Here is a 25,316-nt window from a genome sequence, read left to right as displayed (position 1 = left end):
AGTGTTTGCATTTAGTTTTATTGATTTGGGTGGATACACCGCCCTCTAGTGGCAAAGGTGAATATAACATAACTCATTTCAAATGGCTGAATCCAGCTGCTCCCTGTTAAGACCAATATAAGCTAGGTTTTTGTTCGAGCTGTTTTTTTTTCTTTTTTTTTTTAAATTCATTCGTAATTTTGTTTACAGGTATGTTTAGCCGTTTTTTGTTGTTTGAACCCTTTTTAGAGCATTGTGGGAAAAAAGTTAGCATTTTATAGAATTTAAGCAAGCGGACTTTGTCCAATTGTTCTTAGAACTTCACTTATGAATTTTTTTTATACCGTTTGAGACTCAACTCAGGTATTTTAATTTTTTATGTGGTAAATTGAGCAATCTTGGTTACAGTGATCCCTCTTTTTCGCGGTTAAAGAGAATTACATAAAATACATGTTTTTTCGCCTTTTTTTTTTTTTTTTTTTTTCAAAGTGTAATATATATACAAAAGCTAATGTATATGTATATTACAGCTGCAACGGTTAATCAATTACCTTGAGTAATTCGATTAGAAAAAAAGATTGGAATTAAATTTTGCTGCTTTGACAATTCATTTGATCAAAGTAGCGTTGTAATGGTTTGTTTTGAAAGTGTTTGCATTTAGTTTTATTGATTTGGGTGAATACACTGCCCTCTAGTGGCAACAGTGAATATAACATAACTCATTTCACACAGCTGAATCCAGCTGCTTTCTGTTAAGCCCAACATAAGCCAAGTTTTGGATTGAGCTAATGTTTTTTTTTAATGCGTTTGTAATTTAGCTTATAGGTATATTTAGTCATTTTTTGAGGGAATATTTGTTTGAACCAATTGTTAAGAGCATTGTTTAAAAAAAAAAAAAGTTAGCATTTATAGCATTTAAGCGAGCGGACTTTTGCTCGATAAGTTAGACCGTTGTTCTTTTGTTGTACTTAGATTCTCATTTATTTATTTATTAATACCATTTGAGGCTCACTTCAGGTATTTTAATTTTTTATGTTGATTAAACGATTATTCGAACTAACTAGTTCATCGATTAGTCGACTACTAAAATAAACGATAGCTGCAGCCCCCATATATATACATTTATATATATATATATATATATATATATATTTTATTTTTTTTTATGTGTGTGTATGTGTTAGGATATATATATATATATATATATATATATTTTATTTTTTTTTATGTGTGTGTATGTGTTAGGAATGTCCCTATCACATATTTTTGCAACCGAGTCAGCGTCACCAGATTTTGAGTCCCAATTCAATACCAAAAAATGTTTTTTTAACCTTTAAATTTGAACAAAAGTTCCAAACATGTTACAGTCCTCTTCCGCTTTTTCCAGGAGTGTTGCGGAGTATAAACTGTATATAATTTTGTTTCTTTTGGCAATGCCCTTATATTTTTGCATTATTTTGTTACTTTTTACCCCCTAAAAATATATATACTGTAATTTTCAGACTATAAAACACTACTTTTTTCCTTCATTTTGAACCCTGCGGCTTATAGTTCAGTGGGGCTTATTTGTTGATTTATTTTGGTTAATAGGTAGCACTTTATTTGACAGTGGCGTCATAAGACTGTTATAAAACCGTCATAATTATGACACTATCATGGGCATTACTGAATACTTATGACAGATGTCATTAAGTGTCATCTGGCAAATTACAGTATGTCACTCACTCCATTTATGTCCAGCTCTGATCTTTTACATCCATTCAAAAGTGAGATAATTTGCCAGGTAACAGTAAGTGACATCTGTTATAAGCATTTATTAATGCTCATGACATTGTCATGTCATAATTATGATTGTCTAATGACAGTCTTATGGCGCCACAGTCAAATAAAGTTTTACCAAATACCTTAACAAGCAATTAATGAAACTACTGGAACAGTAACTGAAAAAATAATTAGTACAGAACATGAATTTTGATTGTTATTTACATCTGTAGCGCTGCAGTCCATGCTAAGAGGCATGTTGGACAACAAGAGTGTTGACAACAGGTCGCAGCCAAGTAGATTGTCTCCCCCAAGGGAGCAGTGATGGCCAAATGAAGCTTCTTGAAGTAATGAAGCTTTGCTGCCAATTTGTTCAAAGCATGGTGGTTCATTTGGTCTTATGACAGTCGTATGATGCCGCTGTCAAATAAAGTGTTACCGGTTAATATCTTTTGGTGTAAAATTTCATAATACAGTGATGACAGCTGAGGCTTATAGTCCAATGCGTCTTATGTATGAACATACAACATGAACATTTTTTTTTTTTTTTTTTAATACAACAAAATTGGCTAAGTTGCATAGCAAAAGTCCGCCATCTTAAATGCTATAAAATCCTAACGTTTTTTTTTTTTTTACAATGCTATTTAAAATAATTTCAACACATATTACCACATAAAAAAAAAAACTGTATACCTCATAAAAACAAAGTATTAGCCCAAACAAAACTTACTTTATGTTGGTCTTGACAGGGAGCAGCTGGATTCAGCCATGTTAAATGAGTTATGTCATATTGCCATATTGTCTGTTGCCACCAGAGGGCAGTGTATCCACCCAAATCAATAAAACTAATGGTCACTAAACACTTTAAAACAAACCATTACAACACCACTCTAATTAAACCAATCCTCAAAGCAGGAAAATTTGATTCAAATCTTTTTTCTTTTCGAATTACTCAAGTTACTCGATTAATTGTTCCAGCACTAATGTACATGTGTATATACACTGTACTGTATATACACATATATGTATACATATCAGGGCTGTCAAAATTATCGCATTAACGGGCGGTAATTAATTTTTTAAATTAATCACGTTAAAATATTTGATGTAATTAACGCACATGCCCCGTTCAAACAGATTAAAATGACAGCACAGCGCAACGCCAACTTGTTACTTGTGTTTTTGGGAGTTTTGTCGCCCTCTGCTGGCGCTTGGGTGCGACTGATTTTATGGGCTTAAGCACCCATGAGCATTGTGTAATTATTGACATCAACAATGGTGGGCGACTAGTTTTTTTGATTGAAAATTTTACAAATTTTATTAAAACGAAAACATTAAGAGGGGTTTTAATATAAAATTTCTATAACTTGTACTAACATTTATCTTTTAAGAACTACAAGTCTTTCTATCCATGGATCGCTTTAACAGAATGTTAATAATGTTAATGCCATCTTGTTGATTTATTGTTATAATAAACAAATACAGTACTTATGTACCGTATGTTGAATGTATATATCCCTCTTGTGTCTTATCTTTCCATTCCAACAATAATTTACAGAAAAATATGGCATATTTTATAGATGGTTTGAATTGCGATTAATTACGATTAATTAATTTTTAAGCTGTAATTAACTCGATTAAAAATTTTTAATCGTTTGACAGCCCTAATATATATATATATATATATATATATATATATATATATAAGTGTACATATATTGTATATATGGATATGAATATTTAAGGGTAGATATGTTTGTATATGTATTTAATATATGCAGTATATATATATCTGGTATCTGTGTGTGTAGATGTATGCGTATACATCGTATCGAACAATTGCTGCAAACCCACCCAATTATATTGGAATGGATGTCTACCGCCATCAATGTCAGCCGAGATAATATTTAAACATAAAAATAAATAAATACAATTTAAAAACCCAATCTTTCACACCCATGATCAGAACAGGGACATCCCTCATCCAGAGTTCCCCGTGACTAAGGCGCTTGATAAACAGTGCCATGGCCAAACAAAAGAAAAAGCTGGAATGGTCTGTCATACCGCGCTGTCCACTAATAAGGATGCCCTAATGAAGGCTCATGTATTTTTAATGCGCTCCGCAGGCTCTATCTAATGGACGCCGGGGCTCTTTACGCCTTATTGATTGGTTGTGATGCAGTCAGCATACATAATTGTAATAAAACTGTTCATTTTAACCTGTGTTATAACAGCACAGAAATAACACAGTATCATTTGTGTCTGGGTCCTCAGGTACATGAAGTATTTGTACCCGTACGAGTGCGAGCGTAAGGGCCTGAGCTCCCCCGGCGAGCTTCAGGCGGCCATCGACAGCAACCGCCGCGAGGGCCGCCGCCCAAGCTACAGCAGCAGCCTATTCCGCTTCTCGCCGTCGCCCAGCGCCGCCCCGCACATCCTCTCGCCTCCCAAGATGCACCTCTCCGCCATCGGGCCCGGCACCTCTGCGGCCCTCAACGGCCTGCAGGGCTCACCGGGGTCAATTTTGAAGAAAGGTAATTGAGTTGGTGTTTACTAGGTGCACAAGCAAAGCAATATAGGACATAAGCCATGACAAGATTTTTTTAGTGTTACATGTCCATACTTGGTTGTTTAGGTATCTTAAGGCCCGCTGGGAGTGTTCCCGCTGGAGGATGGGCTCTTACTGGGCATTTGCGTGGACAAATAACCCCCTCTGTTGGCCGTTTTAAGTAACTGCAACTCATCCAAGTGCACTGAGAATGATATCAAAATGTAGATCTGTTTGGATCAGTTGTAGTGTTAAAAGTAGTGTTTCACCGAGACATAGAGATTTTTGACTACCGTTATTGTACGATACATTTTTTGAAAACATATTCAAAATGTTTTTTTTCTTTTTAGTTTAATATTACTGTGTACTCGAGTGCAAAATAAATGGTATCATGGCTTGGTCAGACACTGCTAAATGAGTGAACTTCTCAAAAGTGGACTTTCCCAAAACGACCACATGTGGTAGGTATGATAGCAAATAAACCAAAATTACCAACAACCTCTTTTTCTCTGGTAGCATAAGTTAGGGTGACCAAACGGCCTCTTTTGTCCGGACATGTCCTCTTATTACGTGCTTTCCGGAGGGGCTGGCCGAGTTTCATAAATTCATGAAAATGTCCGGTTTTTATGATTTTTCATGGGACCAATTTGAAGAGAATCCCTCCGGCCGCTAGGCGGCAGCGCCTGCCTGCGTTGATGTGGCTCTGACTAGTAGGGGCGGGAGAAGGAGTACATCTTCTTGTTTTTTGTTGGCAGTTTACTCTTTGTTTCATGTGGAATTACCACCATCTAACGACGGTTGACAGTTTGGCAAGAAATCAGACTACAGCAAGGAGTTTTAAGACGTGGCTCCATACACCTTTCTGTAGGTTTCTCTCCTGTTAATGTCGATCACGTGTGTTGAATATTGGGTTGTATGTGTAAACAGAGATGCAGTATATTGTATTAATTGTTCTGTGTTTTGTGTATTTGGTTGAATGTTAGTATATTTTAAATAGGAGCGCCTGCCCAGTTGAGTTTTTTACGATAAATACGTATATAATGGTAACTGTTGACTTCTGTCGGAGATTTGTACTGGCGTAATCTGTAAAATCCTGTTTGGTGTCGCATCGTTGCGCTGCCGATGATTGTAAACTTTTATAGCAAAGTTTGATTTTGCCTTGTCCAGTACTCGCTAACAGGGTAGCTATCAGTGCGCTCAGCCGCGCTAGGCATTATGGGCAATGTAGTTTTGAACTGCTGCGTTTGGACACATGCTGGTTGAATAGCTTGTCAGTTTATTTCGGTTATTGTTTGCGTACAATCTAGAACACTGAATGAGAATAAAAATTGAGTGGGAATAACATTTGTCAACGACAATTGTCGTGATAGTAATTTAAAAAATTGTTGAGTTGGCACATAGCCTACTGTGTGTATTGACTGGACTACATTTCCATGAGTCTGCATTATATATATATATATATATATATATATATATATATATATATATATATATATATATATATATATATATATATTAGGGCTGTCAAAATTATCGCGTTAACGGGCGTTAATTAATTTTTTAAATAAATCACGTTAAAATATTTGATGCAATTAACGCAGATGCCCCGCTCAGAGAGATTTAAATGACAGTACAGTGAAACGCTCACTTGTTGTGTTTTATGGAGTTTTGCCGCCCTCTGCTGGCGCTTGGGTGCGACTGATTTTATAGGCTTCAGCACCCATGAGCATTGTGTAAGTAATTATTGACATCAACAATGGCAGGCTACAAGTTTATTTTTTGATTGAAAATTTTACAAATTTTATTAAAACGAAAACATTAAGAGGGGTTTTAATATAAAATTTCTATAACTTGTACCAACATTTTTCTTTTAAGAACTACAAGTCTTTCTATCCATGGATCGCTTTAACAGAATGTTAATAATGCTAATGCCATCTTGTTGATTTATTGTTATAATAAACAAATACAGTCCTTATGTACCGTATGTTGAATGTATATATCCATCTTGTGTCTTATCTTTCCATTCCAACAATAATTTACAGAAAAATATGGCATATTTTATCGATGGTTTGAATTGTGATTAATTGCGAGTAATTATGATTAATTAATTTTTAAGCTGTAATTAACTCGATTAAAAATTTTAATCGTTTGACAGCCCTAATATATATATTTTAATCATTATTAATATTTTTTTAAGGTTTGATTACCAGTAGGTGGATGGCGAGATAGTGTAAAGCGCTTTGAGCCATTTACCATTGTTTTTTAGGAAGAATAAAGCCTGTTGAATAAAAAAATATTTCCGTATAGTGTATAATATATACTATATTGCAATAGGCCTATGTTTTTTTGTTTTTTTTAATAAACCTGAATTTTTCTAACCAGACGGAGGAGGCACACTTTAAATATATTAAAGTTATATAGGCATATTTGAGTGGACTTCGAGTAAAATTCAAGTATCTCGAGGCCAGGCCGGGTGTCCTCTTTTTTGGAAATCAAAATCACCCTAGCATAAGTGATTAGCAAGTGTGCTAAGCTAATGTACCAATATGGTATAATAGCACTACCTGTGGGCATAATACGAACATCAGGCTTGGTACCAAATTGAAAAAACATAAATACAACAACATTTTGGCCTTTTGAAAGTCTACAAATTCACTTAATACTGGTAGGGTCAATTCTCTTACAACATGTGGGAAGACTACCTAAATGACCTATAGACCCTACCCACGTGACGTCACAACTCCGCTCTCCTGACTGGTGCCGCCCACTTGTCCGTCAACACATCGTGTTGACCTGTTACGGCTACGTACATTCCTCCTATTTACGGCATGTTTTTCTGCTCGTTAACATTAATAATCAAAATGGTGAAGGCGTGTGTGGCGGTGGGTTGCAATAACAGAGAAGATAGACGGAGAGACTTGAAGTTCTACTGGATTCCGAGAGACACGGAGAGGAGAGAGCGAGATGGGCTGCTGCAATTCGACGAGAAAACTGGGCTCCAAACGATTACCACAGATTATGTAGTAGTCATTTTATATCTGGTAAGATGCATTTAATATATATTTAGAGGCTTTGGGGCTGACAACCACAATTAAGATCATTGCTAGGCTAATCGCCGACAACATACACGTATGTATGTAGTGAGAGTGCTATCGCTAAACCATATAAACATTAAAAGCCCTAGCTCCATTGACAAATGACATGAAATACATTAGACTTGACAGTGGATGTTAGCAAGAACAAAAGATTTTGAATTGAAAATTTCGTAACTCACCTTCCGAGCACAAGATTCCTGCCGAATTTTCGTGTACGAGGACCTGTTTCACCCAACCAGCAACGAAGTATTTATAAGCCTCCAAGCTCTTAAAGTTTTTCAAACTTTCGTGAGAATAGGCTGATTTTGTGTGGACAAGATAGTTGTAAATATCAGGGTCAGGCAGAGACGGCGAAGGCAGCCGGTCAAAAATCATCGATTTAGGCATCAAATATGGATCTGGCGACTGTATAGAACGAAGCTTTTCCACATAACGCCTTTTATGCAACACATCCAGTGAGTTTACGGCATCAGAAAGCACCGGGTCTACCATGAAATGCATTTTAAATTCCTCGATCAATTGAAACCAATGCTAATACAGAGACAAAATGACGGACAAGTGGGCGGAACCATACAGCGAGCACGTGGTTTTGTGACGTCGGTGGGTAGGGTATATATAACGTAAGTCATGGACGAAATTATTGGCACCCCTTTAATTTTTCCAGAAAATACAGCATTTCTCACAGAAATTAATGCAATTACAAATGTTTTCAGTATGTGTTTATTTCTTGGATGTGCATTGGAAAAAACACAAAACAGCGGAGGAAAAAAGTCAAAATTGACACTGTTTTAGACAAAACTAAAAAAATTGGCTGAACAAAATTGTTGGCACTCTCAATTCAATATTTGGTTGCGCATGCTTTAGAAGAAATAACGGAAAGCAATTGCTTCCTATAGCCATCAACAAGTTTCGTGCACCTCACATATGGAAATTTAGACCACTCTTCTTTTGCCAATTCTTCCAGTTCTCTCAGATTTGAAGGGTGCCTTCTTGCAACAGAAATTTTGAGATGGCTCCACAGGTGTCATATGGGATTTAGATCCCGACACATCGATGGCTACCTCAAAATTCTCCAGCGCTTTGTCTCCAACCATTCTGTGGTGCTATTTGAGGTATGGTTTGGGTCATTGTCCTGTTGGATCACCCATGACCTCTGACGCAGACCCTAGTTTTCTGACACTACATCCTACATTGCGGCCCAAAACATTTTGATGGTCTCCAGATTTCATGACTCCTTGCACACTGTCAAGGCACTAGAGGTGTGCAAAATTTCCGATTCTTAGATTATTCGCGATTCGGCTGAACGATTCACAAACATCCAAATTCCGATTGTTGATATATGCCAAGTAAAGCGGAAGTACAACACACTCGGCGCGCCGCGCAGTCTTCGGGACGCAATGAGGAACGAAGTAAGAGTAGCTAAACATCATGCTTCTCATTACCCGGCCCCTCGGGTAATGCCAATGCTCAACTCACGGCTCTAGCTCAACTCATGCCACGAGATAAAAAAAACACAACAACATACCTGACTGCTGCCGAAAAGCTGCTACAAAGTACATTGACATAAAGTTACGGTAGATATAATTTATATAGGACTAGATGCAATATAGATTCGGTAGCGTTAGCAACACATCTACAAAAAGCTAGATGCAGGCGTTAGTAAACGGCCGCCATCTTAAACCAGTACACTTCCCTGCAAGGCTGTTGTAGCGAACCTTCCAAGCAAACCTAATTAACTTTTTATCTAAAATACTCCTAAATCGGTAAAATATTGACTTGAATCTATCTTTAAAATAGTTTTAAAACTTTCACATGTCGAAAGTAGACAAAAGGGAAATTATGGAATAACGGGAGCAATTTTAACATATTTAACGGTTGATTCACAACATTAAATTAATTGAATGTAGTTTAAAGCTGCTGATACAGAATGGGGACTGGAGTTTTTTATTTAATGTTATTTTTGTATATTTGTTTACTGCTATATGTTAACTTGATACTGAAATAGTAGTTTGGTTTAGCCTGAGAGTATTTTTGAACAATTTTGGAACTAATGTACAAAACAATTAAAAAAAAAAAAAAAAAAAGGAGGGGGGTGCATCAATAATCGTTTTATAATCGAATCGGAGCCTCTGAATCGTAATCGAATCGTTATGTGCCCAAAGATTCCCAGCTCTACAAGGCACCCAGTGCCAGAAGCAGCAAAACTACCCCAAAACATCATTGTACCTCCACCATGTTTGAATATAGGCACAGTGTTCTTTCCTTTGTAGGCCTCATTCTTTTCTCTGGCACTGGGTGCCTGGACAGTGTGCAAGGAGTCATGAAATATGGAGACTATCTGTTTTCCGAAATTTCCAGGTTCGCGGTGAATCAGTAACAGGCACACTTTTGCTCAATAGACGATGTTTATTGATTAGAAAATGCCGAATAAATGAGCTTTATTGATTATAATCCCACAAGAGCAAGCAAACAAGCATTACAAACAAGTATAACAAATGTCAACGATGACGCTAGATTTGAGTTTGTCAACCCCAGAATCCCTGCGTTCCCGTTACAGCAAAACAAAATGTCCCTTTAGCAATGAAAATCGCTTACCGTGACAAGTGAGTGGGAAGCCAGCAACACTCCAGTAAAGCGGCAAAGGAACAAAGCCAGGCGATCCTGTCCGTGACGCCACTAATGTTTTCCGAAATTTCCAGGTTCGCGGTGAATCAGTAACAGGCACACTTTTGCTCAATAGACGATGTTTATTGATTAGAAAATGCAGAATAAATGAGATTTATTGATTATAATCCCATAAGAGCAAGCAATCATACATCACAAAAGCATAATGTAATATTTTCCCCCATCACCATCAAAATGTTTTGGGCCGCAATGTAAGATGTAGTGTCAGAAAACTGGGTCTGCGTCAGAGGTCATGGGTGTTCCAACAGGAGAAGGACCCAAAACATACCTCAAATAGCACCAAGAAATGGTTTGAGACCAGTGCCCAGTGCCAGAAAAAAGAATGAGGCCTACCAAGAAAAGTACACTGTGCCTATAGTCAAACATGCTGGAGGTCCAATGATGTTTTGGGGTTGTTTTGCTACCTCTGGAACTGGGTGCCTTGACAGTGTGCAAGGAGTCGTGAAATATGGAGACAATCAAAATGTTTTGGGCCGGAATATAGTGTATAATGTCAGAAAATTGGGTCTGCGTCAGAGGTCATGGCCCAAAACATACATCAAATAGCACCAAAAAATGGTTGGAGACAAAGCGCTGGAGAATTCTGAGGTGGACATTGATGAGTCCGGATCGAAATCATATTGAACACTATGGCGAGATCTCAAAATTGCTGTTGCAAGAAGGCACCCTTCAAATCTAAGAGACCTGGAACAGTTCGCAAAAGAAGAGTGGTCCAAAATTATATCTGAGAGGTGCATGAAACTTGTTGACGGTTATAGAAAGGGATTGCTTTCGATTATTACTTCTAAAGGTTGTGCAAACAAATATTGAGGTGAAAGTGCCAACAATTTTGTCCAGCCAGTTCTATGACTTTTGTTTAAAATTGTTTCGACTTTTTTCCTCAGCTGTTTTAATGCACATTCAAACACATTCATACTGAAAAACATTGTAATTGCATTAATTTCTGTGAGAAATGCTGTTTTTTCTGGAAAAATTCCAGGGGTCCCAATAATTTGAGCATCCTGAAAAGTTGGTAGTGTTATATCTCGACCGTCCCTATGCAAACCTACGCCCTTGATTTTGTGGGAGGTATGAATGTCCAGGTGTGTGACTGAAAGCAGCCCCGCCTTCCCGGGTCTCCCTGAGAACCTAACAACTGATTAATAACACGCTTCCCACATCGCATTAACTTTGAAGACCTCCGTTGACACCACAAAGTTCCCACTGAGGACTGTCATTACGACAGGAATGTGAACTCGGCTTTCAGCATTTGATCACAGTGATCTTACACTCCCTCGTCCTGCAATTCCAGACGACCTGACTCCCTCCATCATGGCGGCCCGACCCTCCGTGGCCCTGGCACTGGGGCAGCAGCAGGTGGCGGGCCTGGCGCGCGCCGCTACGCTGGAGCAGCTCCGAGAGAAGCTGGAAACCACCGGGGGCGGCGTGGGAGAGGGTCCCGAGAGGAAGATGGCCCGTCTGGCCGAGGAGCAGCAGCGCCTCATGCAGCAAGCTTTTCAGCACAACCTGCTGGCTATGGCCTCGCAGATGCCAATGAACTTGCGCCTCGGGGCCCCCGCCATCACCCAGAGAGGTTAGTGACTCTCAGTAACATTTTCTAGTCATTATTCTTACACGTAAAAAAAGAAAAAAAACAGAGTTGTTTGTATTTTTTCCCAGATGAGAAGCAGCAGGACATGTCTCTGAGCATTTCCACTAATGGCAATGCTAGCATTACAGTCTCTGTGGAGGTCAATGGCACAATGTACTCAGGTGGGCGCAACTGTCTTTTACTAGTTTCTACTACAGTTGTCCAAAATTGTCGCGTAACTGATTTTTTTCACAACGTTTCAAAATGCATGCATGGTACGAAAAGTATAATAATTACTAAAGATGTGAGTCCGATCACGTCATTTTCAAAGTATCGGAATCGGCAAAAAAATATCGGACATTACTTTTTTAAAAAAAAAAATTTTTTTTTAATTAAATTGTTTTCTAATTGTATTTAACGTTACAGACAAAATGTCTTACACTCATCCAGTCTTTAGTTTTGGCTTAAAGTAGGGCTATGAAATTAATCGCGTTAACAGCGGTAATTATTTTTAAATTAATCACGTTAAAATATTTAACGCAATTTACGCATGCGCTGCACGACCTACTCACGCATTGTTGCGTTCAATCTATAATGGCGCCGTTTTACCTACATATAGAGCTAAAAGGCATCGTAAGATGAGTAGAGTGAATTTTGGCAGTCTTTGGAGCCTTTTTTTAATTGGCTAAAGCCTTACAATCCCTCTCTCAACCATTAGAAATATCGTGGGAAGCAATGTGGCGAAGCAAGGTAGTAGTTGATCTTTTTCTTAACACCCTATGTTATTTCCCAATGCAGAGAAGATATATCAATTGGTGCCCGTACGCACAGTCATGGTTGCACTTCCCATCATGCATTTGGGCAGAACAGTTAAATGGCTACAGTATCATTTACTGAAAGCTCAACAAATACACTAGATGGCAATATTTAGTCACAATATACAAAGTCAAATTTATCCTTTAAGAATTACAAGTCTTTCTATCCGTGGATCCCTCTCACAGAAAGAATGTTAATAATGTAAATGCCATCTTGAGGATTTATTGTCATAATAAACAAATACAGTACTTATGTACTGTATGTTGAATGTATATATTCGTCCGAGTTGTATTAATTTTTTTCTTAATGCATTGCCAAAATGTATATGATCGGAATTGAATCGGGAGCAAAACAAAAGCAATCGGATCGGGAAATATCGGGATCAGCAGATACTCAAACTAAAACGATCGGGATCGGATCGGGAGCAAAAAAACATGATCGGAACAACCCTAATAATTACTGTACCTTGAATCTTTGAACAAATCAATCCTAAGACAATCCTTCCTGTTTGTATGCGGTACAGCTTTCATACTTTTTCAACCTAAATCCGGCGTTGGATCGCTGCATGTGTTTGAGAACAACTGCGACCGACTGAAGCTGAGTGTGGGACGGCCCCCTACTTGAAGGCGTGGCGCAGTGTCTGGGGATGTCTGAAATTTAGTGCATAATTCAGTAGAAATTTTCAACAGCTATTACCAGGCATTTAAATCTCTCACCTTTCAGCGAAATTCGCCATTTTGAAGTCAAAAAGGATGACCTACATGAATCGTGTAGATCCGAGAAGAAAATTTTTAAGGTTGGGGTGGGGGTCGGGTGTAGGCATGTGCCGGTTACCTTCACGGTTTACCATGTTATGAAAACGTCGCGGTTACAAAACCACTTAAATTTTCCGTCAAACAGTAGTACATATTCGCTATTTTTCATGTGTCAAAAATGCAGCCAGAAGTGGCTTGGCGCGGCAGCGCTTCCCCTTTCCCTGTTTGATGCTGCGTGTGTCAGTGACGCTATTCCAGCGAACCCAAAAACAAACACTCCAAACACAAGGCGTACTTTTCTTCAATTTATTTAGCTCTCAAATCATGGTCACTGAAATATACAAAATGAATACATTTAAAACGTTGTACAATAGTATTTTTCCACGGGTGAGTAGCTTCAACAGGTTAGCTTCATGAAAAACAAAACACACACTTTCCTTTCAAATTCAGCATTCAAACTAACTAAAAACTTACAAAGAGCCTAGGCTTAGCTAGGAGAGCAACTTCGCTGAGGTTAATTACAGCCACTGAGTGAGAAACAAGTTTGAATGCATGGGGGGGGATAGCGTCATAGATCGCTAATTGCGACAGATGATCTTGCCCTAAAGCAAAAATTCATCTTCGCTGGATGAGGAGAGGTCTCACTCCCAATGTTTTTTTATTAGATGAATGCATTTGCCAGCATATTGAATTTGCTGAGTAATGGCTTCAATCGTTTTCATATTTTGCGGTATAACAAAGTTACTGCCGTTTGTTGCAGCTTGCGTTGAACTCTGCCAGAGCTAGCCAAATCTCCGGTGAAACAATAGCTCCCATTAAGTTAGCGTCAAGCGTGTGTATTTAACGGTAATATACAGTAAAAGCAGTGTTGTAAGTAACGTGTTACTGTGTAATGCGTAACTGTTAAGGCCGAGTTATGCTTCCGCGTCAGACCTGCGCCGTCAAGGAAGACCCGAGTTGCGACCCTGCGCCGTAGCCTGACACGGTCCTCTCGAACTTTCGAACGTTCGCGTCGTGTAGACGTGGCAGAAACGGACTGTGATTGGTCCGCTCAGACTGTTGTTTCCGGTTCAGCGCGAGATCACCGCCATTGCAGAATGGAATCAAACATTATTTTCTACACGCAAAAATGGACCAAGCCGACGCGAGTATCATCGCAGAGCAAGTCTCGTCAAGACATTACTGTATTGTGATTGCCAAATGGCAAGGTCGGCGATTGAGGAAAAAAAATAATAAAATGGAAGAACCACCGAGACCTGTGTGTTCGGAATCGAGTGGCCACACGAAGCGGTGACCTAGTCGGCCGAAAACTGCCAACTTTTAATCACTTTGTCGTATTTTTGGTTGGTGGACTTCATCATTTATTGTGTACATATGTTTGCTGTGAGTCTGTGACTTATTTACGTGTCACACTTCAAGTATATGAAGAATAAATCACAGATTTAGTGTCAAAAGAGTTGTTTTGATCTTTAATTTTCAATAACAGACAGTTCACACACGATACATCATCACTGATTGAGAGTGCCTCTGTGCTTTTTATGATCACGTTAAAATCAAGGCTCCCAACGCAGTTTGGGAAGTTCCATAGACGCCAGAAATCTGCTATGGCTTCCCACTGGCTGGTTGTAGGACACGGCAAACAAATCGGGCTGGAGGGCTTTGCAGACCTTGAACGTAGTGCTCGACGCCAGTTTGAAGCTAGCCGCCACAGCTAGCTCTCTCCACCCGAGTCTAAAACTCTCTGTGCAGCATCAAAAGTCGGCCAGACCGCCTCGAAACCGTCTTCTGCGTCGCTTGCCCCTCAGCATTTGTATGTTGAATATTTATTCAGTGTTGATGTGCAGAATATTTACTTTCAAGAGTTCCATCTTGCATTGTTTATTTTTTCTCCCTTAAACTAGACTAGCGGAAGTCAACAAGCATGCCCCAAAACCGTACAAACATAACGCCACACCCCTCTAGTGGCTCTGCAGTGAATTACAGAGCAACGCATTCCCTCACCGCAGAACTATCAAATGTCGAATGACGCCGTCGTCGCTGCGCCGTCACCGCAACGCGGGAGTATAACTCAGGCTTAATCTGATTACTTTCTTTCAGTAAAGAGCAATTAACGCGTTCAGTTTTCTAAATCGGTAATCTGATTAAAGTTACTTTACTTGATGCCTGTGCGTTACGATTTTGTTATTGGCTCATAATGTATGTAGAATGAAGAATACTTTAGTCATGGGAGTGACATCACATGTCACATTTTCTAATCGGAGATGGGGAAAAAACGGGTCACGTGTATTATCATGCTGCGTAAGCCTTGAGTGCTGGGTGTTTGCGGCCAAAACAACATACACAAAACTTGTGGTTTGGCACGCACGAGTTGCATTTCGATTTGTAGTGCAGTGCATCGTAAAAATTCTATGAGTCATCTTCATTATGGATTTTTTTTTTTTTAAAACTGTCACGGATATAATTTAGGTTGCACTGAGATGTTCTTGAAAATTAAGACCACGGTGAAAAAATTCCAGACTTACAACAGCTAATTTAATACTTTTAATACCTTTAATAATGGAAAACTAAATTCACTGCTTTTTAATACTTTTAATAACCCGTGGGTACCATGAAATAACAATGCTAAATAGCTGCCATTTTGTTGATGTGACTTACAGGAACACTCTTTGCCCAGAAGGCCGGAGGCCTGTTGGGTCCCGCCGTGTCGGCCGCCGCCTCAGCTTCCACCAGCGCCGGCTTCGGCTTCTCTGCACCGCCGAGACAGAACCTCAGCCCCGCCTCCTCCTCCTCCCCGCCTTCCTCCAAGGCCCCCAGTTCGGCCGAGCCGGGCCCCAACGGGTCGCCCTAACCTGCCCGCTTCTAACGGGCTCCACCCCCACACCACTTCCCCCTTCATCCCCAGGCCCGACCCGGCATGAAATTCTGTACCGCGAGAAAGATTACAGACTGTTGCACAACAAATACCTCATGAAGCCTGTCCACCTCTTGGCTGTCCAATCGTGAACACGAAAGCCCGAGAATAGAACATCATAACGCTACTATGCATTTTCCACACTCTCATGCTAGACACAATCATCGCAGCCAAAAAAAAAAACCCACTGACAGGTGACGTCACAACTGAACTTGAATTTTATTTTAATTTTTTTTTTTGTGTTGCCATTTTGTCGTCTTTATTTTTAGAATGAATTTTTTCGCTCTTCTTACATACCTCAAATCACGCAACCTGCAGTGGTGTCTTTTTTACCTCAGGAGCTCGACCGTATTTAACCTCTATTATTTTCTCTTTTTGAGTCGGGTATTTTTTTTTCCCCCCTCTCGAGCGGATGACAGGATGCCGTAGATCGGCACGGGTGATTTCACGGTCCTTCTCGTCCGAGGCGGGTCGGGGACGGCTAGCATCGGAAAAGCGGATGGGCCCCTTCCCTGTCCCCCTTGATAAGCGGCATCTCTCTCAGGAAGCGGGGAAACAAAATCAAACATGCCCCCACAATGGAAGAACTTGAAAAAAAATTACCTCATGAGACTCTCCCCGCAGGAGAGCCACAATACATATACCTCATAGGGCGGCCATGATGGAAGAAGCCACCCCACCCCAAAGAAGTGCTGGTTTTTACAACTCACACCTCAACCTTTTTCATGATTAGACCCCGGCTAGAAATGTGTTGTTCAAGGGGGTTTCTCAGGTGGGATGAAATGCATTGACACTCGACGCATGCATACAATCACGTGATATGAACTGATTTTTAGCCTCGGTTTGTTATTGCACAGCTAGATACCAAAAAAATAAAACATAAGAGCGCTCGCCATGGGTTCGCCATCAAACCAGGCTTGATTTTTTTATTATTATTATTATTATTCTTAGGGAGAAAGTGTTAGTCGCGTTCATTCATTCAGCAATTAAAGCGGGACAAATCCCGACGTTCAACAATCAAATTAAGACCAGCGGTGTCAAACGGGTCCAATTTGCGGGGTTCATACCGAATCACATGATTTTATTTTGAAATTAGCGCTGTAAAACTGGAGATTTGTGCATTTCTGCGCTTGGCTAACTTTTGTGTCCACAGTCTTCATTTGTCCTCTCCCACTCAAAAAGGACTGGACGTCGAGTGCTAATGAATTATCAAAGAAGTCACCCAAAAATGCCTCAAAACCATCAAGAAGTGACCCAGAAGGAAGTAACCTGGAAATGCCCCAAAATCAACAGGAAATAATCCAAAATGTGTAAGAAGTGACCCAGAGATACACCAAAATGTACAAAAGTGCCGCATAATTAACTTTTAAGGTTCCTTTGACAACTATAGACGCCCAATTCACATAAACTGGGAGAACTGATGTCGAATGCTCATATTTCAGTGCCATTGATGGGGGCAGACATCTAATGGACGTCTGGCGCCATCAATGGCAGCCAGTGAGTTCTCTTATTTGGCTCAAAATGAATTTGTCCTACCAACATGAGATATAATTCCCATGAATGCCGTGAACCAAAATGAGTTTGGCATCCCTGCTGTCGAATGTAAAGTGTAAGTGTCTTAAAATTACATGGAAGTGCCACAAAATCAAGAAGCGGCACAAATTCAACACAAAATTAACCCGAAAGTGCCCCAAAACTGATTGGAAGTGACCCCAAATTAACGGCTAAATGTGTTGAAATATTCAGGAAGTGACCAATGAATAGGAAGTAATCCAGAAATGCCCTAAAATCAACAGGAAATGAGGCAAAATGTACAAGGAGTTACCCAAAAATGCACCAAAACCAATGTAAAGTGACTCAACATCAACCGGAAGTAACTTGGAAATGCCCCAAAATGAACAGGAAGTAACGAATGAATATAAAGCAGCCCTAAATACTTGGAAAAGCAACAAGAAAGAATCCAAAATTTACAGGAAGTGTCCTGTAAGTGTCTTTAAATTACATGGAAGTGCCACAAAAATCGAGAAGCAGCACAAATTCAACACAAAGTTAACCTGTAAGTGCCCCAAAACTAATTGGAAGTGACCCGAAATCAACCGCTAAATGCAAAATCAACTGGAAATAAGGCAAATTGTACAAGAAATGACCCAAAAATGCACCAAAATCCACAGGAAGTGACCCAAAATCACCTGGGTGTAACCTAGAACCGCCCCAAAATCAACAGGAAGTGACCAATGAACAGAAAGTAGCCCTAAATACTTGACAAATCAACAGGAAAGGATCCCAAATTTACAGGAAGTGTCCTGTAAGTGTCTTAAAATTACATGGAAGTGCCACAAAATCATCTAAAAGTGGCACAAATTCAACACAAAATTAACTCGTAAGAGCCCCGAAACTAATTGGAAGTGACCCGAAATCAATCGCTAAATGCGTTAAACTATTCAGGAAGTGACCAATGAATAGGAAGTCACCAAGATATGCCCTAAAATCAACAGGAAATGAGGCAAAATGTACAAGTAGTGACAAAAAAGCACTAAAACCAACAGGACGTGGCCCAAAATTAAGTATTCAAAATATCCGAAAAGTGTCCTGTAAGTATCTTTGAATTACATGGAAGTGCCACAAAATCATCAAATCAATCACCAAAACTAATCGGAACTGACCCGAAATCAACTGCTAAATGCGTTGAAATATTCAGGAAGTGAAAGGTAAATAGGTAGTAACCCATAAATGCCCTCAAATAAACAGGAAATGAGGCAAAATTTACAGGAAGTGTTCTGTAAGTGTCTTAAAATTACATGGAAGTGCCACAAAATCATCTAAAAGCGGCACAAATTCAACACAAAATTAATCCGTAAGTGCCCCTAAACTAATTGGAAGTGACCCGAAATCAACTACTAAATGTGTTGAAATATTCAGGTGATATGGCCGATGAAAAGGTAGTAACCCAGAAATGCCCTAAAATCAACGGCTAATGAGGCAAACTGTACAAGATGTCACACAAAAAAATGCACCAAAACCAACAGGAAGTAACTAATGAACAGGAAGCAGCCTTAGAATACTTGGAAAATCAAAAGGAAAGGATACAAAATTTACAGGAAGTGTCCTGTAAGTATCTTAAATTACATGGAAGTGCCACAAAACCATCAAATAGTGGCACAAAATGACCCGTAAGTCCCCCAAAACTAGTTGGAAGTGACCCGAAATCAACCTCTTAATGTGTTGAAATATTCAGGAAGTGACCAATGAATAGGAAGTAACCCAGAAATTTCCTAAAATCAACTGGAAATAAGGCAAAATGTACAAGAAGTGACCCAAAAATGCACCAAACCAACAGGAAGTGACTCAAAATCAGCCAGAAGTAACCTGGAAATGCCGTAAAATCAACACTAAGTAACCAATGAACAGGAAGCAACCTTAAATACTTGGAAAAGTAACAGAAAAGGTTCTAGAATTTACAGGAACTATCCTGTAAGTATCTGAAAATTACATGGAAGTGCCACAAAATCATCAAATAGTGGCACAAAATGACCCATAGGTACCCCAAAACTAGTTGGACGTGACCCGAAATCAACCGCTTAATTCGTTGAAATATTCAGGAAGTGACCAATGAATAGTAAGTAACCCAGAAATTTCCTAAAATCAACTGGAAATGAGGCAAAATGTACAAGAAGCGACCCAAAAATGCACCAAACCAACAGGAAGTGACTCAAAATCAACCGAAAGTAACCTAGAAATGCCATAAAATCTACAGGAAGTAACCAATGAAAAGGAAGCAACCTTAAATACTTGGAAAAGCAACAGAAAAGGATCCAAAATTTACAGGAAGTGTCCTGTAAGTATCTGAAAATTACATGGAAGTGCCACAAAACCATCAAATAGTGGCACAAAATGACCCGTAAGTGCCCCAAAACTAGTTGGAAGTGACCCGAAATCAACCGCTTTATTCGTTGAAATATTCAGGAAGTGACCGAAGAATAGGTAGTAATCCAGAAACGCCCTAAAATCAACAGGTAATGAGGCAAACTGTACAAGGTGTGACCCGAAAAATGCGCCAAAACCAACAGGAAGTGACCCAAAATCAACCGAAATTGACCTGGAAATGCCCCAAAATCAACAGAAAGTAGCCAATGAACAGGAAGTAGCCTTGAATACTTGGAAAATCAAAAGGAAATAATCCAAAATTTACACGAAGTGTCCTGTATGGATCTTAAAATTAATGGAAGTGCCACAAAATCATCAAATCAATCACCAAAACTAATCGGAAGTGACCCAAAATCAACAGGAAGTTACTGCTAAATATGCCAAAATATTCAGGAAGTAACCAGAACATGCCCACGTGAGATATAATAGCCATGAATGTGGCCCGCGGACCAAAATAAATTTGACACCCCTGGATTAGACAACTTTGTCGACAGGCTAGCAAGCTAGCTGGACTTGAACTCTGTTGCCTTTTCATAGCGTTAGCTGAATTAAAGGGCTCTAGAATGTACGTATATTCAATCCCGCTGAGCTCTTAACTCACTAACCATTGATGACAATAGATGGGACGTCGTCATCGTCAACAACAGCTAATGAGTTACAAAAAAAACTAATGTTAAGTAATAATATTACTATTACTTAATGAAGCTGGATCGCAAGGATTTCATCAAATTGGTTTGCTCTACCTTTTTTCATTTTGTAGTAACCACGTGAATCCTTTAGGGCGGCGCTGCTAAAAACCTTTTCGGCCTAGAGACGACGCTTGTGTGTGAGCGTGCGTGAACCTTTGGTGCGGGTCCATTTTGGCTACTGACAAACGGACAATCCTACAAAACTGTGTTCACATTTTCAGCTAGCAAGTATTTGCTAACAAGCTACATGCTAATTGTATTGATGAGCTTTGAACTTCAAATGACTTCACTTAATATTTCCGACAATCTTGACAATCTAACCAAAACGCGAGTCTTGTCCGCCATTTTAAATTCAACTAAGCCACAAGTACCGCCACTTGCTAACGAATAAATATTTTACGCTTTTCACATGATGTTAGGGTCATTTTTTATAGGGTGCCATTTGGATGTAACACAGTGTACACTAACAGAAGGTACATTTTGTGCTAAAGTTAGGGTTGCCACCTTTCAGACATAATAAATTTGGGACGCCCCCCTCGCGCCCAAAGCTGTACAGGCAGAGAAAAAAAAGAGACATCCCCAAAACTCCTAAAAATGCAAAGAAATGTATCTCTTCATTTATAATCCGTATTAGTTCAATACGGAACGCAGCATTAAGTTCCCAATTTCGGATCGTTCCTTATTTTAAGTTAGCCCTCAGCCTAGCTTTGCTAGCATAATAGCTAACATGACTTTAACTCTTTAATTGATTCAAATTAATTGCTTTGATATATAGAGGTTTAACGGAGTGGACGAGTTATGATCAACTACACTGAAAGTACTTCATAAAACTGCAAAATATGATTTTTTAAAGGAAGTAAAGCGTAAAATCGCTTACCATAGTTGAATTTCCCGCCACTTGTGTGATCTTATTGCAGAAGAGTGATGTCATTAATAAATGGTGAAATTTCTTAAAGAGACACTAACACAATTTATCGGAGTGGATAGTCAAACTGGGGATGAACAGAAAACCTTTTTTTGTTGTTGTTGTTATTAAATAGCATCTTTTAATTTAAAAACAACACATGATTAAAATACTTTATCCAGGAGAATAAAATCAAAACTATTTGGGATATTTTTCTACTTATATTAGTTATTTTATTGACTGAATTTGACTGGGCACATAGCAATATTCCATAACCTTTTACCAGAAGACAATTCAATTCAAAAAATAGAATTTAGGAGCATAGCATCAATTCCCAGGCGAATTTAAGCTAATTTCCGAATCGTAAAGCATAAAAGAGATGACTTTATCAAGACAAACGGGAAAAAGTATTAACGTTAAAGCAACACTTGGTAACTTTTCAGTTTTGGTTGATTTTCGGGACGCCAGTGGACAAAAGCGGTAGTGTTTTGCCTTAAGGAAGATTGCGTTTCCCATGAGGACCAACGCACACCCGCACAGAGTTGTAAAATCATCAATCACTCAAAAATCTATCTCACGGTCGCCTGCAGATAAATTAAACAACATTTCTGTTTCCAGCAGCTGTGTGAAGGATGAATTGTGCCTAGTTGTGACGGTTAGCAGCAAATCAAAGTGGACATGAAAGTACATTTCTATCAATTCATTCCTGAAACCTCATCCTGCACTCATGTAAACATGTTTTTGTCCGATGTTTAAACAACATATGGCTTTCATTTGAGCTGAAGCTATCATTGTTTTAGTAGTCGATTAATCGATGAACTAGTTTGTTCGAATAATCGAGTAATCTGATAATATTTGAGCTAAGCCTCAAACAGTATAAAAAAAAATAACTGAGGAAATTAGTACAAAGGAAAAACGATTGGGTAACTTACATGGCAAAAGTCCGCTAGCTTAAATGCTATAGAATCTAACGTTTTGGGTTTTTTGTTTTGTTTTTTACAATGCTCTTAAAAAATGGTTCAAACACATATTCCTACAAAAAACGGCTAAATATACCTATAAACTAAATTACGAATGCATTGAAAAAACATCAGCTCACACAAAAATTTAGCTTATGTTGGTCTTAACAGGGATTCAGCCATGTGAAATGAGTTATGTCATATTCACTGTTGCCACTAGAGGGCATTGTATCCACCCAAACCAATCAAACTAAATGTAAACACTTTCAAAACAAACCATTACAACGCCACTTTAGTTAAACAAATCGAATTACTTGAGTTAATCGATTTATCATTGCAGCACTAGCTTTCATTACAGCTTTTCTTTTTATTTTTTTAGGTCAAAACCTGGCTTTAGTCCACACCTGCTTAAATACAGGATTCTAAATACTCCATGCCTCAGTCTTTGCAGCAAAATTAGCCCAAAATTTCAGACTTCGCGTATCTCCATCGCCACCATGTTAAAATGTTTGCCCCGTGGCACCAAATCCTGTGAAACTATAGTGTAAAGAAGCCACCCGGAATAACTCATGCTGCCAACCAGTGGACGGGAGTACTAGTGCAGCCACTGTTTTCACCAAAAACACACGTGTAAGGATCTATACAGACAGATTTTGAATCGATACGAGAATTGCATGATGTAATATCGCGATACAATCCTATTTAAGAATGTCCCGATGACGTTTTTGCATCCGAGTCACGTGATTTTGACGATCTGCCCATACCGAAAAAAAGTGTTGTTCAAAAAAAAATTTTTTTTTCAACATGTTACTGTCAGACCGTGCCGCCTTTATAATGTGAATAATTTTCAAACAAGGAAAATATCTTTATTAAATTCTTAAATGAGTGAGTATACTCAACTCTCACTTATACACAGATATGATTTGCCACAGAACACTTCCGCTAGTGTTTAACAAGCTAAATGATGATTGACGCATTTGGCGCCTTTGAAGGTAGCGTTCCCAAGCTTCTCTGGCAAGATCAAAGCTTCAACGCCTGTCACTTTTTGTTAACTTTAACAAGCAAACTCCAGTGCACTGATGATCAAGAAAAGCAGCGGGAGGGAGAGTGAGAGGCTGTACGAGCATGAAGCGGAAAATATACAGTTTTTAAATTAAAAATCCGATTCTTTTGGCCCAATTTCTGATCACGTGATCAGATCAGGACATCCCTAATCCTATCGCTAACCCAGAAGTTGAGTGACATCACAGTGAATAGAGCTTATTGATAATACGCCCAAAAAAAAAATCAAAGTTGAATGTGTATTTGTCCAACTTTAGTGTAAATACAGTTTCATTTATACTGATGACACCAATGGCATCCTATTAAAAACATAACCCATTAGCGTTTAGCATCGCTCGTGCTATGAGATTAGCTTTTCCCAAACGTTGGCAAACATGGCGAACGTAGGAATTTAGAAAAAAGCAACCCCCGAACCCCCTTTATTTGACACCAAAATACCTCAAAAGCGGCTAGCGCTAAAGCTAACCATCAAGGAAACAGCGCTTAGGCTTGTATGAACGCTATTAAGACTGATTTTTTTTTTTTTTTTTTTTTTTTTGCTGTTGCATTTTGGGATTTTTATGTTTTTCTCGCGAGTAACTGCAGTCGAGCTTGTCGCTCGGGAAGTTCTGCGCACATTTAAAAACAAAAAACAAAAAAAATGGGGGAGTTAATTGAGCTTTAAGATTGTGTAAGAATTAACCTGATTTTTGTTTAAATAAAATAAAATATAAAACTAGAAAAAAAAAGCAGGCACATTATGCAAAAATGTTTATCAGATACCTCATTTATCGATTTTCTTTGATGTTGTCTTTTGGCTTGTACAATGCTCCGTATATTCATTTGACTGTGGGGTTTGTGCATATTTTTGTACTGTTATTATTACACGGACATGATGATATGACTTCTATATAAATATATATTATAGGTTTTTTTTTCCTCTTTGATTCAACAACTACAAGGAAAAGAAGAACGTGGACAAAAAGGCGGTGAATGCTTGTTAAAACGTTTGTTTTTTTGTGCTGATTGTATTTAAGAGGAGCACTTTTTGGCAAAGTGGTTTTCACACATTCACTTTTGTTCATATGATTAGTAATATAAAGACGTGGTTCTCAGGGCTTTAAACTTGTATGTCATGATAAAGTTTTACTTTATATCTTACTTCTCTGGCTTGTCTGGCTTTATTTGAAACACGCTTTCATGTTGGAATCAGTCTCCTTAGGGTCTGAACAGTTTTAATGTATCACATGGGAGTTTGAGATACTCCCATTGTGGTTGTTCATTATGTTTTATTTATTAGGAGAAAGCAGCAAAAAGGAAAGGGTTATGGAAGGACAGAAAGGAAGAAAGACAGAAGAGAAGAAGAACAAATAACAAGAAATGCATTATTAGTTATTTCACATCTATGCTACTTGTGAATATAGTGGTGCTATCATTAGCTAATTACCCGGGGACACCACGTGGGGGGCCTGATAACCAAGGAGGAAAGGTGAGTCAAAAAAAGGGAAGCGGGATGGAGTGTACACAATCCAGCAATGTAAGGTGGGGAACCACTACAGGTAGTCCCCGCGTTACGAGTACGACATACTCGATTTACGCGATTTCGACTTTACAATGCCGGAATCTCATCTGACATTTTGTCTTCAGTTGTTTTGTGTTTTTTAAGTTGCATAAACAGT

The 25,316-nt window shown here is 38.8% G+C and overlaps 1 protein-coding gene across 1 annotated transcript in view; it reads left to right on the top strand.

Annotated features, from left to right (window-relative positions):
* The window catches only part of LOC130917008 (AT-rich interactive domain-containing protein 3B-like), a 249,901-nt gene extending 225,153 nt beyond the window's left edge, over nt 1-24,748 (top strand). Inside the window, exons 6-9 of the mRNA XM_057838044.1 lie at nt 4,015-4,274; nt 11,360-11,641; nt 11,728-11,820; nt 15,867-24,748. Of these exons, the coding sequence (XP_057694027.1) occupies nt 4,015-4,274; nt 11,360-11,641; nt 11,728-11,820; nt 15,867-16,057 (826 nt within the window). The 3' untranslated portion in view covers nt 16,058-24,748. The remainder of the gene's footprint in view (nt 1-4,014; nt 4,275-11,359; nt 11,642-11,727; nt 11,821-15,866) is intronic.
* The last annotated feature ends 568 nt before the right edge of the window (nt 24,749-25,316 follow it).

The sequence above is a fragment of the Corythoichthys intestinalis genome, chromosome 1 (assembly GCF_030265065.1).
Source record: "Corythoichthys intestinalis isolate RoL2023-P3 chromosome 1, ASM3026506v1, whole genome shotgun sequence".
NCBI classification, from domain to species: domain Eukaryota; kingdom Metazoa; phylum Chordata; class Actinopteri; order Syngnathiformes; family Syngnathidae; genus Corythoichthys; species Corythoichthys intestinalis.
Note: the sequence above shows the minus strand (reverse complement) of the source record. Positions and strands in the feature narration are given on the sequence as shown.